The 15,689-nt window shown below is 45.0% G+C and overlaps 2 protein-coding genes across 2 annotated transcripts in view; one reads left to right on the top strand and one right to left on the bottom strand.

The window, feature by feature from the left end:
* The first annotated feature begins 4,923 nt into the window (after nt 1-4,923).
* tnfsf12 (TNF superfamily member 12) lies at nt 4,924-11,422 on the top strand. The gene is made up of 6 exons (XM_088295194.1): nt 4,924-5,417; nt 7,096-7,177; nt 8,360-8,416; nt 8,520-8,543; nt 8,625-8,752; nt 9,780-11,422. The coding sequence occupies exons 1-6, from the start codon at nt 5,250-5,252 to the stop codon at nt 10,053-10,055; spliced, it is 735 nt and encodes a 244-aa protein (XP_088151320.1). The 5' UTR covers nt 4,924-5,249; the 3' UTR covers nt 10,056-11,422.
* Nucleotides 11,423-11,890: 468 nt separating this feature from the next.
* The window catches only part of chd3 (chromodomain helicase DNA binding protein 3), a 30,836-nt gene continuing 27,037 nt past the window's right edge, over nt 11,891-15,689 (bottom strand). Inside the window, 1 exon segment of the mRNA XM_088292590.1 lies at nt 11,891-13,838. Within this exon segment, the coding sequence (XP_088148716.1) occupies nt 13,744-13,838 (95 nt within the window). The 3' untranslated portion in view covers nt 11,891-13,743.

Below are 15,689 nucleotides of genomic sequence, written 5' to 3' on the forward strand. Positions count from 1 at the left end.
CAATTCTGAAAGGATGCTTGGATTATCGTTATCTATTTTTAGTGCCACGAGAAACATTTTTATAAGCATTACTTTTGAACAGCGCCAACTCTTAAACATGCTTCTGTGTGTACTAGAGTGAGTGCCTGATGTGGTCAAACAGAGGGCCCCTGTTTTCTTGCTGGGTTGGACCCAAAAACAGTAAAGGCCGTCAGACGTCACGCCTGCTGCGGTGCCTCGCTGGTGCACACTGGAACCATTCTTGGTGTAAACGTCATGGAAGCGTTTCAGACAGGCAGCCCAACCCCCGAGCCATCGCACATTTCTCCCAAAATGTTGGGTCGAATTCCAGGCTGAACCTACAGTGGACCCTCGCTGCAACGAGGTTTAGCTTTTAGGTTTTTTTTACCAACTCCAAAAAAAAAATAATAATCTCTACATACCATTATAAGGACCAACATTAAAATATGGTTGCTTAGTAGGCCCAAGCGTTCATGTACAATGTGACCTAAACATCCCTGGATCTATTCACATACTTCTATCACACGTAAAAGTTATATATGTGTGTAAATATTCTTGAATTCTACTGGAAGACTCCCAAAAAATTGCATAAATACTCTTAAAACTATTGAAATACAGTAATACCCCGGTTATAGCGGTTAATGGGGACCGAGACCACCCGCGAAAACTGAAAATCCGCGAAGTAGCGGCGCACCTTCAAAAATACTTAAAAAAAATATATATATATATATACGGGTAGAGAGAGAGAGAATGAAATTCATGTTATAACAAAAAAAAAAATATTAAAACTTATTATTTTTTTATTCCCCAGCCATTATTTTTGTATTTATTCAATTACTTCTTTTTGTATTTATTTAATTACTTCGACTTTTACCTGCTGGTACGCCGTCCGGTGTGCCCTGTGAAATGAAAGGTGGCATTCTTCATTTATTTATTTATTCATTCATAACTGACAGCCTCGCGCTGCGCTCGTGCCCGGGCGGAAGAGGTGCTCCTCTCCGGCTTAATTGTCACGCACGCCGGACCTGCTCCCCCGAAGCGTGTCTCCGTTCGGTTGAACTCGGTTTCATTTTGCCCCACCCGTGCCCGGGGAAGGTGCCCCTCTTCGGCTTACTGTGACGCGAGCATGCCCTCCTCCTCCGGAGCTTCCATTCGGTTAAACTTAGGGGCCGCTTGACACCACCCGTGCCCGGGGAAGGTGCTCCTATTCGGCGTAACTGTCACGCACGCCGGCCGGCCTCCTCCGGAGCTCTCGTACGGTCCGAACCGCGCGAAACGTCGCCCCGGATCGTGCCCGGGGGAACCTGCTCTTCTTCGTCCACTCTCCTCTTCGCCCACGCTCTTCTTCGGCGCACGCCGGCCGTCTAACCGCCCCAGCGCCCCCTCGTGCTGCTCGGCAAAACTACAATGCCCCCGAATATTTTTTAGACCCGCGAAGCACTGAACCCGCGAAAGGTGAACCGCAAAGTAGCGGGGTATTACTGTACTCAATAGATACTCAAAGAAATCTAGACACTCCCAGAGGTTTTCTCTCTCTCTCTCTCTCTCTTTCTCTCTAAAAACGTACATATACAGAGCTGGGCACTTCTTGACCCTTTTTTGCCGGTCAGTGCCCCCGCCCCCCAAGGTACTATTCCGGCATCGACCCTCCGGTCTTATTCCTAAAAATTGTGACACCCCCCCCGCCCCATATTAGATGGATCAGATAATAGATGGATGGATGACAACACAAGTTAACAAATTTAGACATAAGAAAAAACAAGTTGCAATTTTATGAGAATAAAGTACAATTTTTGGAGGGGAGGAAAAAATAACAGTCTTACTGATATGAAGTTGTCGGAAAAGTCAGACTCTTATGAGAATAAAGTCGTAATCTTGAAAATGGGGAAAAATATCGTATTCATAAGAATAATCAGATTTTTATCAGGAAAAAAAGACACAAAGTTGCAACAAATCAATATTTTACGAAGATAAAGTTGTATTTTTGCCACTCAAAAAGTTTTGATCTTATTCAAATATGGATTTTTTTCCGAGAAAAAAAAGTGGAAAATTTGACGTTGCAAGATTAAAGCTGTATGTTTTGCCCCAAAATGTTGTGATCCTATTAAAGTAAGAGTGTATCTGAAAGTTGTCGATATAATCTTATGAGTATAAATCTGTATTTTCAGAATTTTTCTCCAATTTATACTACAAGAGTAAAGTTGTGTTTTTTTATTTTATTTTTTTTTTACATAAAAAGATGCAACTTTATGGAGAATAGTATAAAAATCATAATATTACTTGAATGAAATTACACTTTTGTGAAAACAAATATCATAATTTTATGAAAACAAAGTCCGACTTTTGGGGGTGCTGAGAGGAAAACCAACAATTTTACATGGACGAACTTGTCAGCAAAGTCAGAACCTAAAATAAAACATTGTGAGAAAACAGTCAGATTCCTGTTTAAAAAGAAAGAAAAAGCTATTATTTTCTGAGAATAAGATTTTTCATTTCAAGAAAGAAGACTCAATCCTGCGACAACTAATTTCAAGTCATAATGTAAATCAAAGTAAAATTTCACGAGGGAAGAAGTTCCTATTTTAACATGTTTACTTTAAAACGACCACGTTCTTTCTCGTGATCTGATGCCTTTTTTTATTCTTTCTTCCTCCTCCTAGTTTCACGGAGTCACGTGACTCAGGAGTTGACAGTGAAAACACAAGCGCACAAGTCCAAATAAGGGCGTACGTGCGTGGCGTCTATATAATGACAGCATGTGTCTGCTTCCCTCCTCCCCCTTTTCAGTGCGCTTAAAGTCAAAAGTGCCGGAAAAAAAACACGATGACATCATTTCCTGTTTCACCGCCTTCAGATTTGCTGAAGCATGCACGGTAACAGATCATAGCAAGTTAGATTTAAGGACACTTCTAACCACGATCTTTTTTTCGATAAGCTGACTTGCTTAAGGTTGGCGTCGGGGGGGGGACAATTAGAAGCCAGACTAAACCGGAAGAGGAGGCGTCGGCTTCCTGTACGGTCACCACATGTTCTAAACTCCTGTATACGAAGGCCCTTTCAAGTTCATTCGGATGACTAAAATCTGCTGCGACTGCGTCGGTGCGCGCGTCATTAGCAAGAATTCCGAGGAGAAATGAAAAAGAAAAAAAAAAACACGTCAGCCTTCAGGAGACACACGTGGGCTATTAATCGCAACAGGCGGGCAAGCGGCTACGCACGAATGGGAATTTCAAGACAATTCCTCATTTCCTCCCCACCCAGCCGAGGACACAATGACACGAGCAGTAGCCAACGCGCCCGACCGCTCACACGCACGCACGCACGCACGCACATAAATGTTGACGAGGCTCAGTTTTCTGCCTTACACTTTACACATTCATTTAATTTCATAAAAAAAAACACACACACACATGCCCACGAGGAAGGGTGAGAAAAGAGAGGAAGAGTGGGCATCAAAGAGAGAGGGGGGGGGTGGAAAGAGAGGGCTGAGTGAACGAGAAAAGATGGCAGTGGGAGGGGGCACAAAGGGCGAATGGTGGAAAAGAGCTTATATTGAAAAGTGGGGGCAGGAATGGGAGAGAAACAGAAGAAAGAGAGTGAGGAGCCAGAGAAAAAGACAGCAAAGAGAGAGAGGGGCTTTGTTCGAAGAGAGGATGAGAAAAAAATACGAGGGAAAGAGAGAGTGAAGAAAGGGAGAGAAAAAAGTGAGAGCTTGTATGAACAAAAAACGTTTTAAATTCGTGGATGCAAATAGGCCATTATGATTGTGTCGGGTCTGTCTTTCACGTTTCTGTGGCTACAGTGCCCTCTAGCGGCTGAGATAAGAAAATTTGTTCATGCCTGACACCAATGAAATTGGATAGAAGATATCAACTAAATGTGAAACAGTGGAAAATATATTTGAAATAATAAAGTCGTAGTGTTAAAAACAATGTACTAGACTTAATACTGCACATAAAAACAGACTATCCCTAAATATACAGTTAATATTTTTAAACAATAATAAAGATGGAATACAAGAAATTATTACTATTATGAGGAATATACATAATTTTCCGAGACTTTAAAATATTCTGAAAAAGGACTAAAACGTTGTACAATATGTTTTTTTGCAAGAATAAAGTCAGAATATTAGAAGAAACCACCAAGTTGAATTGTTAAGAAACACTTGAACGCTTACAATTAAGTCGTAATTAAATGAGGAAATATGCACCTGTCCTGTTCCCTTTAAAATGGCAAGACAAAAATGTGTACTTTTACAAGATTAAAGTTGGAATGATGAATTTACAAATTGACGAGACATATAGATGGATGGATTGAAAAAAATGATTTTTTTGAGGAAACTTAAGACCAAACATTATGGAGATTTTTTTTGAGGGGTGCAAGAAGTCTTAATATTATGATATATATATATATATATATATATATATATATATATATATATATATATATATATATATATATATATATATATATATGTAATATTTAATTTTACAACAGTCCAAAATTAGCATTCTAGTTTTTGTGAAAAAAAAATCATTAAAACCATGCGAACTTTTCTAACAATAAAATTTAGTCCGAGAAAATACCACCCCACACACACACTTTCAATTTATGAGAAGGCAAAATAGTTGCACTTTTATAAGAAAATGACCCTTAATATTTCGAGAAAACGTCTTCAAGCCTAAGAAAAGTTGCAATGTTAGGAGAAAAACAAAGTTGCCACTCAAATGCGCTGTCAGGCAAGTGAACGGAGACTTTTACCTTACATTCTGGCGCCCTCGTGTGGCCACTTTGAAAACTGGCCACCGCTCCACATCAAGTCGGGTTGATTTGATTTAAAAAAAAAAAAAGAAAAGAAAAGTAAAGCAAGATAGAAAGAAAAAAGGAAAAGTGCAGCACAGAGACACGCAGGAGGGGAGGACGAAGCTCTCGGCGTCAGATCGCAACTCGGGAGCCCCCCCGGTCGGTGCTGTTGCGCGCGCAGTCTTAATAAAGACAAGAGGGGGGACCCCCCCAGCAAGAGAAGCCCAAAGGGAGAACCGAGACGCCGAGAGACGGATGCAACAGTCGGCGGGATGCGACGCGCCAATTAGCGGCCCACGCGTGTTCATTAAGCAGCCGCGCTGGGCCAGGGGGTCTCGAGTGAGCCGTGGATGTTCCGAAGTAAGGCGCACCACCGTGGGATGATCGTCGGCGGCGGCGGCGACGGCTGCGGCGGCGGTGGTGGTGGCGGCGACTGAGTCAGCATGCATCGGATCGCCCCGCGGCGGCGCAAGCTCCGGGCGCTGTGGGCCTCGCTGGCCCTGCTGGCTGTGTCCGTGGCCGCCTGCAGCGCGCTCTTCACGGCGTGGACCTGGCGCCAGACGCGGGACCTGTCCCAGTCCTTCCACATGCTCCAGGAGCGCCTCGAGCAGGTCGGGGTCACAAAAGCAACAACCCAAAAAAAAAAAAAAAAAAACTAAGAGCAACTTTTTTTTTTCTCCAAAAGTGGTTATGCAACCGAACTCGTGCATGCGGTTACGGGAACCTTCGCGGGGGATGTGTGGTGATTTTTAAATGCATATTTCCCACTCTCAAACCCACGATTTTATTGTCTTTTGTGGAAAAAAAAGAAGAAATCTCAGTTTACCGGAAAACCTCCAATTATTCTTGTTTTTTCCCTAAATCCAAATTTGAATTTAGGATCAGTGACAAATGGCAACAAACTTTCCTTAATATGCCTTTTAAAAAAATTCACAGATTTAGTGCAGTAGCGATGTGCTGGCATTGCCTGTTTAATTCGTCTTCGAAAAAATTTACACGTAGATCCATATCCGTAACAAAGGCGAACAAAGTTTCCTTAATATGCCTTTTCAAAGATTTTACATCTGTCATGCTGCCTTGCAAAAATTAATTAATTCGCCCAAACCAGGGTTCCACTTCACTTTGGAACACCTGGCATTGTCTTTTTTTTTGCACCTGTAACAATTGCAAACTTTCCTGAATATGCCTTTCCACGGATTCTATTGCAGGAATGATGGCCTGGTATTTGACCCCCCCCCCCACACACCTCCATTGCACAACTCATCAGAGGAATTTGAATTACCTGAGACGAATGTCAAACAACTTTTCTTAATATGCCTTCCCAAGGATTCTACTGCAACATTGATGCCATGGCATTGCTTTTCACTCAGCCTAAATGCAGACAAACTTTCCTTGATATGCCTTTCCAAGTTCTGAAAAGATTCAACATTTTACTAGAATAATGCTGCACTGACACTGCCAGTTTATCTTGTTTTACAGAAAAATTGAGCATTTGTGATGAATGCAATCAAACTTTCCTTAATACGCCTTTCCAAGGATACCTGGCAATTTTTTGGGGCTCTTCTCTTAATATGCCTTTACCAAGTTCTGAGCGGATAAAAGATTTGATGCCAGTGAGGAAGCACTGGTATTGCCTGTTTTTTTCTTGCTCTTTCCTTAATACGCCATTCCAAGTACTGAAAGACTTCAAGATTACGTCAGTAAGGACGCTCTGGTATTGCCCGTTTTTGCGCTTCACGATAATATTAACATTCAAGCATCTGTGACGAACAAACGTTCCTTCGTATGCCTTCCCAAGTTCTGAAGGGATTCAGCATTTCCAGGCATTGCCTGTTTCTGATTTTGGCCAGCCATTGGGTTTTCCTTTTTGGCTCAACAGAAGAATTTACATTCAAGTATCTTTGACGAATGTGAACAAACTTTCCTTATTACGCCTTTTCAAATTTTGTTTGGTTTCTTATCTGTCCAGAAGAGGAAAATGGCATCAGCATTTTCTTTTAACCACAAATATGTCCAATAGGACATTTGTGATGCTGATGCTTGGAATGTTCGTCGCAAGGAGAGCAACGGTAGCTTTCCGTCCGAGCGCGCGCGCATAAACAGACGCACACACAAGCTTCTCCTCCAGTGGGGCCCCCCGCCAAGCGTTTCAAAGTCTGCTGGCTCGGCAAAACTCCTTTCTTTCCCAGAAAGACGCGGTGATCGCGGCCAAGCACTAAAAACGTACGGGGGGGGGGGTCGCAGTGAGTGATGCACACTTGCTCATCTCGTTTGTGTGTTTGTGCACAGGTCAACACGCAGAGGAAGGCCATCGTGCAGCTCATTCTGGAGAAACGAGAGTTGCTGGTCGGCCAGAGAGTGAAGCGAGACGGTACACGCACACGCACACGCACACTCACACGCACACGCACCCGTTTGGGCCGTACGCCACTCGGGCCGCAGCTAAAAGTCGACACAGGAAGCAGTAGGCAGCTGGACGACTGTGGCAGAAATTACAGGTCTGACCGGAGCGGCCTCGCAGCCCAGAAAACCAGCTGGCTCGCGAACGAGGCCTTGTCGCACGCTTTTGGGCTGTCAAATTGATTTTTTGGGGGGGTGCTGTCGCGACTCCCACAGCTATGATTTGTTGTGAAAGCGCGGATACTTGATGACCTATCATTGCGGTATTTATAGCGGCCCTTTTGCGGGTGGCTTGATGATTACGTCCGGGAGTGAACTCTCGGGACCACGGGGGTGGGCAATTCTTACGAAAAAAAGCTCGGAGCTCTTTCATGCCTCGTTTACTGTCGAACAAAACATGAAAGACAATTAGACTTTGTTTATTTCAAAACAACGAACCAACCGCTTTGCCTTCCGAATGCTCCGGCTAGCTTAATGCTAGCACATAATAAAAAGCGCCATTGACGAGCTAACACTTAGCATAGACGGTCGCTAAAGTTGTTATATTTGATGAAAACTAATAAAATAAGTCAAATAACAAAACATTTGCATGAACAAAATGAAATAAAAACAAAAATGCTTAAAAAACGAATTTTATGTTGAGAAAAGTAAATATAACAAACAGAAATGCCCGCTAACGCTAAACGCTAGCAAAAGTTAGCTTGAAGGACACTTCATTTTGCGAGCAGCACACAAAATATTGTCCACCCAGGAGACGATATAACCAAGAGTTGACTTTTTTTTTTTTTTTTTTCATGCCAGTACTTTTGTCGCCATCCCTCGAGAATTTATCGCCTGGCAACGCTTGCACCTTTCGGACAGCCTTTTCCACCACTTCATCTTCTCTTATTCCGTTTACATTGGATGCTTTCGTCGCCTCCACTCCATCTTTTTTTGGATTCCTTGCGAGCGGCCGGCACGCTCGCATGATGAAAAGAACAGTTTGAGGAAATTTATCAAAAGCACGTGACGGGAAATCCTTTGGCCATCTGCTAAGCGTGTTAAGACGCAGACGAGATGGGCGGCAAATGAGCGCGGCGTTAGCAGACACATTGTGGAACCGCAGGAGTGTTTTCTTTGTCACACTCACGTTCTGTCTTCCCCCCGAAAAAAGGGGGGACGCTGCGCGGGAAGCACGGAAACGGCAAGAAAGCCGCGTCTCATTTTGAGAGTAAGTGGCCGGGCAGATGCCTCGTCTCACGTTAGCGTCTGCAGAAATCATCCTGCAGAAAAAATAAAAAGCCTTAATTGACTTTGCTTTTCTTTCCTGACAGTCACCAAAGTGTCTTCTCAGCAAGGTAAGAGCGGGGGTCCGTCGGGGGCCGGCGGGGGAGTCGCCGCGCGTTGCTTGTCCGACTTTGCGCTTGGTGTGCTCGCAGTGGGCGAAGGCGGCGTGATCAAGGGCTGGGAGGAACGCGTGCTGAACATGAGCAAAGCGGTGAGCTACAACAAGGACGAAGGCACCTTCGTCGTCGAGAAGCCCGGCGTCTACTTCCTCTTCTGTCAGGTACGGCCGCCCGCAAAACGATTCCTTCAAAAAGTTCCATTTGACGATCGTGCTCGAATGCAAGAACGATTCAAAAAGAAGTTTCAGAAAGAATGTCGAATGGAGGATCCAGTTCCACGCGTCAAAGTCGCGTGGAACGTTTCGGGTCGCGGAGGCAGCAGCTTCAACAAGGAAGCTCAAACTTGCGTCTCCCCAGCCACTTCTTGGAGTTCTTCCGGAAGGATCCCGAAGGCGTTCCCAGGCCAGCCGGGTGACGTAGTCTGCCCAGCGTGACCTGGGTCGTCCTCGGGGGGGCCTCCTGCCGGCGGGACATGCCCGGAACGCCTCACCGAGGAGGCGTTCATGTCATGCCCGAGCCACCTCATCTGGCGCATGATACACGCCAAAGTCAAGTCGGCAAGTTGAATCGGCAGCCTACGCCGGGGCGGCCCTCGAGAATCCTGACGTTGCCCGTTTTCCATGTCACGCTTCTCGGAGTCAAATGATCGGCTCATCAGCCAACTTTGCGCAAGTTGAAGAACGATCCTGATCATTTGAATCAGAGAAGGGTGACATGGAAAACAGGAAGCATCCGGATTCTCGAGGACCGCACTTGTGCAGCCGCGGTCGACACAAAAGCGAGAAGGCAAGCCCGGAATAGACGTCAGGAAACGTTGTGAGTTGTTGTAGACTGACAATTATTCAAATTTGGGCAAAGCCCGTCGCCTCCCGCAGTGCGTGGGACTCGGGGTGAAAAAGCAAACAGGCAACTTGATTGGCTGCACAGGGAAGCAATCACATGGTGCTGTGGGCGGGGCAATATGCTTCTGCAGGCGGGGCTACCAGCACAGCGCTGAAAGAGAGATGTGTGCTGCAGTGAGCCAAAATAAACCAGCTTTTAACTTATCAGCCTTGAAAGTTATAAAAAGGCCGATGCCGATTATGCCAAAATGGCAAAGATCGGCCCCGATAATCGGCCCGGCCGATAATCGGTCGAGAATGTGTCGCATCCTGGCGGATGCTGAAACTGTGCCGGTGTGGTCGGCAGGTTCTGTTCAACGAGCAGGAGTCGCAGTACGTCAAGCTGGACGTGGTGACGGGGGGGCAGAGGCCCCAGAAGCTGCAGTGCATGGAGGGCTACGGGACCACCCCGTCGGCCGGGCCGCACCCGTCGCACTTCCTCAAGCCGTGCCAGGTGTCGGGCCTCCTGCGCCTGGACAAGGGCACGCAGCTGCACGCCGTCACCGGGCCGTCCTTCCGCCTGCACACGGTGGGCAACCCGTCAGCCTCGCCTCACGTCTTCAGCATCTTCAAAGTCAACTGACGCTTGCCAAGGGGGGGGGGGGCTGAAGACCCTCAAGATTCCCCCTGCGCCGCCTCTTCCCGCGGACGCTCCTTTCTTTGGGGGAAAGCCACCGCCAGTGGTGGTCTGCGGACGCTGTTTGGCCGGCGACGTCGACGCTTCCTCGCGACACGACGGAGGGGGCGGCTGGGAATCGGAAGCCGGGCTTCTGCCTTTGGTGACGTACTGTGCACGAACTGGGAACATTTTGCACATCGCAGACATGTGAAGTTTCTTTTTTTTTTTCTTTCTTTATCATCAACTTGGACTGTCGTGGACTCCTTTGGGGAGCAGTCACATCTCTTCGTGCTTTTATTTTTGAATCGAAACCCAAGTGATTGTTTTGATCACCAAGTCTAACAAAACGGAAAAGGAATCATTGACATTTTGAAAACAGCATTCGGGCCAGCACAACATGAAACACCGTGTTCCAAAATATTATGCGGACGCAGTTTGGGTTATTCTCAATACGGTTGAGGTCAGGAGGTCACAAATAACAAGAATTATTTTTTAAAAGCAAAAAAAAGTCAATCATATCAGAATAAAGTCCCATTTTTATTCCCCCAACCCCAAAAAAAGGCTTAATCTTGGTGGTCCATTGAACAAATCTTTATGCATAATTATTTGGAACACAGTGAAAAGAAAAACGGAGCCCCCCGCCCCCCCCCATCCCAAAAGCGACATTCCAATCATGTTTTTCCACTGCGAGTACGCTAATGGAGAATAACCGAAAGCCGAGCGGTCTTGCGCAAGCCAAACAAGTGTGTTATTTCCAGCCGTGGTTTGCCTTTGTTTATAAGTCGTTTTTGTGGGCTCGCCGCATCGCTTTGCCCTGGGCACTCGGGCTCCGCGCCGGCCCAAACCTTCCCGACATGTTGCAAAAAGCAACATGTCACCATTTCTATCCTTTTTTTAAATTTTCTCGCCGTCCTCTCCTCCTCTGGACATTTGAAAGTAAGCCCCCGGCGCAGCGCCTCATCATATTTCCCCCCCGTCAGCACATGCGCTCACACCAAATCCGCCATCTCCATTTTCACTTCCTCAATGTGAAGCTGCAATGTCCACATTACCGCGCACGCACGGGCGCACGCACACTTCCTTGCTCTTATTCCTATTTTTGATAAAGGTCAAAGTTGACATAGCCGTGCCTTGTGAGGAAGCCGATGCAAATGCCTGGATGCTTTGCGTTTTGGAGGATGCCAAATAAAAAAGCTGAATGCAGTCAATAGGTCATTTTTGAGAAAGCAAAAAAGAGAGAGAAAAAAAAAAAAAGAAAAATTCATATTTACATGTGATGTTGTATACGGGCTATACAGGTCAGGTCATTTGTAGGGAAGAAAAAAAAAAAAGTATTTGTAAAATATTTTATTTGAATAAAGTTTCTTTGTTCTTAAACTGCTTTTGTAATTAATTTGCTGATGATTAATTAACCAATCATTTAATAATTAGATTTTTTTTATAGCAAATGACTGAATGAGCCACTTCATGAAAATAAAATAAATGAAACAAATATGTAATTAAAGGCGCTTTTTTTCTCCTAATTATGAGATATTGTGTGGGACATTTTGTGGAGTAAAATGTTTATTTGAATTTTTTTATGAGGCGGCAAATATTTCAGCTGTGTAAATCTTTTGCACGAGCACGACAAGCAATGGTGCCCTCGCACTGAGCCCTGAGGCACTTTGTTGGCGACGTGAAAATACGCTTCAACATGCTCACAAAGTGCAATATGCAACAGTCAACGTACTTGGCGCTCCACATCCTTTCACAGCTCGTCTTGAACACGTCAACAAAAAAGTATTCCGAGAGCCTGTGTGTCTCATTTCAGAGCATTTTATTACAAACAAACAAACAAACAAAATAATAAGGAGATACGTCATTTAGTAAATACTTTCATTGCCGGCCGACATTTGATAGGTGTAGTGACAAAAGATAAAAAAAACAAAAAACAAAGCAAAGTGCTTATTTTGGGGGGCAACATTTTAGCTTGGAATTTTTTTTAATGAAATGAAAAATTATTTTGTTTTCATTCAACTTTGTCCATTTGTAAGTTTCAATAAGGCGTTTTTTTGTTGTTTTGTCTTCTTCAACGATGGAGCGCACCAAATGAAATTATAGTTCGACATACATATATTTGTGGTTGGTATATACAATGGATATAAAAAGTCTTCACACCCCTGTTTAAATGCCAGATTTTTGAGATATAAAAAAAAAAAAGATTGAAAATATAAATCACTTCTAAACTCGCCCCCCATGAAGGAATTTTGTTTAAATCTATTTTTTATTTTATTTTTTTTGGTGAGGGGAAGTAAAAATGTAGTTGCAAAAGTGTGCACACCCACTTAAAATGGTGCTTCAGAATGAACCAATCACATTCAAAGTCATGTTAAATGAGTCTGCTCACACCTGGCAACATTTGAAGTGGCTCTGATTAACCATCACCCAAATAAAGTTCAGCTGTTCTATCAGCTTTTCCTGACATTTTTCAAGTCAAATCTCTGGCATTTCAACAGAGCGGTGTCGACATTTGACATCTACTGCAGAAGTGTGTGTGCGTGTGCGCATGTGTGGAAATCACCTGCAAGCCTCAAATCTAAAATAGAGGCATGATGAAATGTCAGAGTTACGTCTGAAGTTACCTGGAAACTTCTTCGTTTGATCCTCATTGTGAAATATAAAAAAAAATTTTAAAAAAATAACCAACATCTACAAAGAACTAAAAAGTGTGTATGTGTGCGGGGAACGTTGGCAAATTTGTGATTTGTTTGCGAGATCGGTCAGAAACATTCATAGGGAGTTTTGTGATAAAAAGAGCATTATCCAACTGTACACGAGTTGAAGATTGACGCATGCCGTCAGAAATTTGCATGCAGCTTTCAACGGGAGGATGCGTTGGAGTGAGACGTGTGTAAGTCTCCAAAGAGGAAGAGGAGGCTCATTGAGGAGTATCATGGTTTGAGGCAGACAAGCACAGGAAGTTAGGAGAACTGCAAGTGTGTGTGTGGGGGGTGTGTGTGTGTGTGTTAGGGCCACACTAAAAAGAAACAAAAAATATAAAACGAGAATCAAGTCTGTTTTAAAGTCAAAATATTTACAATGTGAGGTCGTTTTTGCTGAAAATTGTGCAAGAATTGGGTTAGAAACAAGGCATATTTTCGGAGACTAAAATATTTGGGGAGCGACAAAATTCTGCACATTTTTCAAGATTAAAGGTTTTTGAAGTACAAAATGTTTTTGGAAAAAAATATCTTCAATCATTTTGCAATATTAATCTTAAAAGATTGATGTATTTTTTTTCTGGAAAAAAAGTCCAAATCTTAGCTGAGTTAAGTCATAATCTTGATAAAAGTAATCATTTATGGCAATGAAGTTTTTAAAGTCGTAGTTTAGTCATTTTTAGGGGGCGAGGAAAGCTCCTTTATTCGACAAGAATTATTTTATTTTTTTCAGTGAAAAGTATGATTGAAGAATGAAGTCAGGTTTTGCAGAACAAAAGTCGTAAATCTTGAGAATAACGTCACGTTTTGGAGAATGTTACTTTGTATGGAAAAAAAAAAAAAGTTAGCCAAACAAAGATATGGACTTGATTTTCAGTCATCATTTTGTTTCTTTTGAGTATCGCTGAATGCTCATTCGTTTACTCGAGTGCGTGCGTGGGCGGAGCGTTAACCTAGTCGTCAATGCAGATGATCTCGCCGCCACGTTGCTCCCGTCGCAGTTCGCCTTCCCGCTCCTTCTTGACAGGCAAGGGGGGTCCGTTGAGCACTGCAAGGTGCGCATGTGTTGGGGGGGAGGGGGGAAATAGAGTCGAGTTTAGCGGCGAACACTTCCCGGATGCACGACAAGCAACGGTGTCCTAACATTGAGCCTTGCGGCACTCCGGAAGCCGAAACCCTCGTTGGAGCCGAACGTACGCACGCTTCCCACGTTGGTCAACGCGCTCTGGGAGTGCCACGGCGAGTTTAGAGCGCCTTCTCCAAACAAAAGCCAGGAATAGATGACGGGTACGCTCGCACCGGGTCTCGAATGTCATAACAGCGCTTCCAGATCAGTCCTGCGATAAGGAGGCAAGACTAACTCCATTGGTGGCGTTTTGCCAGCGAGGGGCCAACAAAGGGAATGGAAAGACAGCGGCGAGAGTATCACATGAGAAGCAAAACAAAGACCGGGTGAACGAGGAAGAGAAGCATAGCATGGCCGCCAGAGGGCGTGCGGAAAACGTTGCAGCTCCAAATATTTTTAATGCCGACCTTATATGGCAACTTTTGGTCAGCGACGGCTCCAGCTCACCTGGGACACTAACGAGGACAAACGCTGCAGAAAAACGGCCAAAACCAAATTTGTCAAATATGGGATCATCGAGGTGATTTAGTTTTTTTTTCTTATTAGTTGAACACCCGTTGAGCTCGGGATTGTTCTGGAGCAGCTCAGCGCTGCACCAGATGCAGCAAGTCGGCTCCAATCGATAATAAAAAGTTCTCCCCGGTAGGTCCCGCCTGCTATCGGAGAGACGAAAACGCTGCCATCTTGGCGGAGCGACGCAGCGCTTCAGCTCGGCCGAGTGTAGCTGTGCCAAAGAGTTCTATTCTGGACCAGGCGTTTTGCGTTTGCGCGTGCGTGTGTGCGTGTCAAACTTCAGAGCGGAGAGTCGCTCCAGCTGGGCTTTCTCAATCGAGAGGGAGAGCAGGAAATCAGGGCTTGGAAGTGATTTGCACGGGTGTCTGAGCGCTACTTTGACACACATCCATGACACAGCAGCAGCACAAACATTCTTTGGGCTTTTGCTCGCCACCAAAATCCACAGGAGGAAATCGGCGTCTTTAAAAAGCCAGACGCGAAATGTCGCTGCTGGGAATGTGGCGTGGACGGGCCTCCAAACAGAAATCAACAAGCCGCCTCAAATTCAATCTGGTGAAACGGACACGAAAAAGGACAAGTGCAGTTGGATGGGCCAAGGAAAATTGAAACGAGGCGTCGACGAGGGACGTAACCCGTTGATTTGGGAACGTGGAAAGAAAATGGATGGCCGGAGCAAAATTGACCGACGGTTTACGCCGTCTTTTAAGAGGCGGCGATCATCGCGGTTGTCATCAAGTTGTTCATTTGGAAATCCGAATGAGGTCAAGCGCTATCGGTGAAACGGACACACACGTTGGACGATTGCACCCGGTTGTTCGACAGAAAATGGATGGAGAAAAAGACGTTCAAGTCCGTCCAATTTGTGCGCTTGGACCCGAAGCGTCAAGCCAGCGCAAAGTGATCGATGAAAAGGACGTCAGCCGGTTGCTTCCCTTTTAATAAAACGTTGAACCAAAAAGCCTCCGCACGAGCGGAAGCAAACCGATCCAAACCAAATGCCAGCCCGACGCTTTTTTCTTTTTCCCGCCGACCGATCAGATCGGAGCGAGACTAAGAAGTCTTGGCGGCGAGCCGACGCTTCGTATCCGCCGATCTTGATGTTTTGGTCATTGTCGGCGGATAAACGTGACGTGACGTCCTCTGCGAGATTCTGCGTGAGGTCCCGACAGAATGCGTGTGCGCTCGTGTCGAGACGGAGGAGTGGAAGACGGCGGAGGAATGAGGGAGTACGAGGTCAAAGTGAGGAGAAAGGCTCCT

Source organism: Idiotropiscis lumnitzeri, chromosome 4, assembly GCF_059441095.1.
Source record: "Idiotropiscis lumnitzeri isolate Australia: NSW breed Sydney's pygmy pipehorse chromosome 4, RoL_Ilum_1.0, whole genome shotgun sequence".
Taxonomy (NCBI): Eukaryota; Metazoa; Chordata; class Actinopteri; order Syngnathiformes; family Syngnathidae; genus Idiotropiscis; species Idiotropiscis lumnitzeri.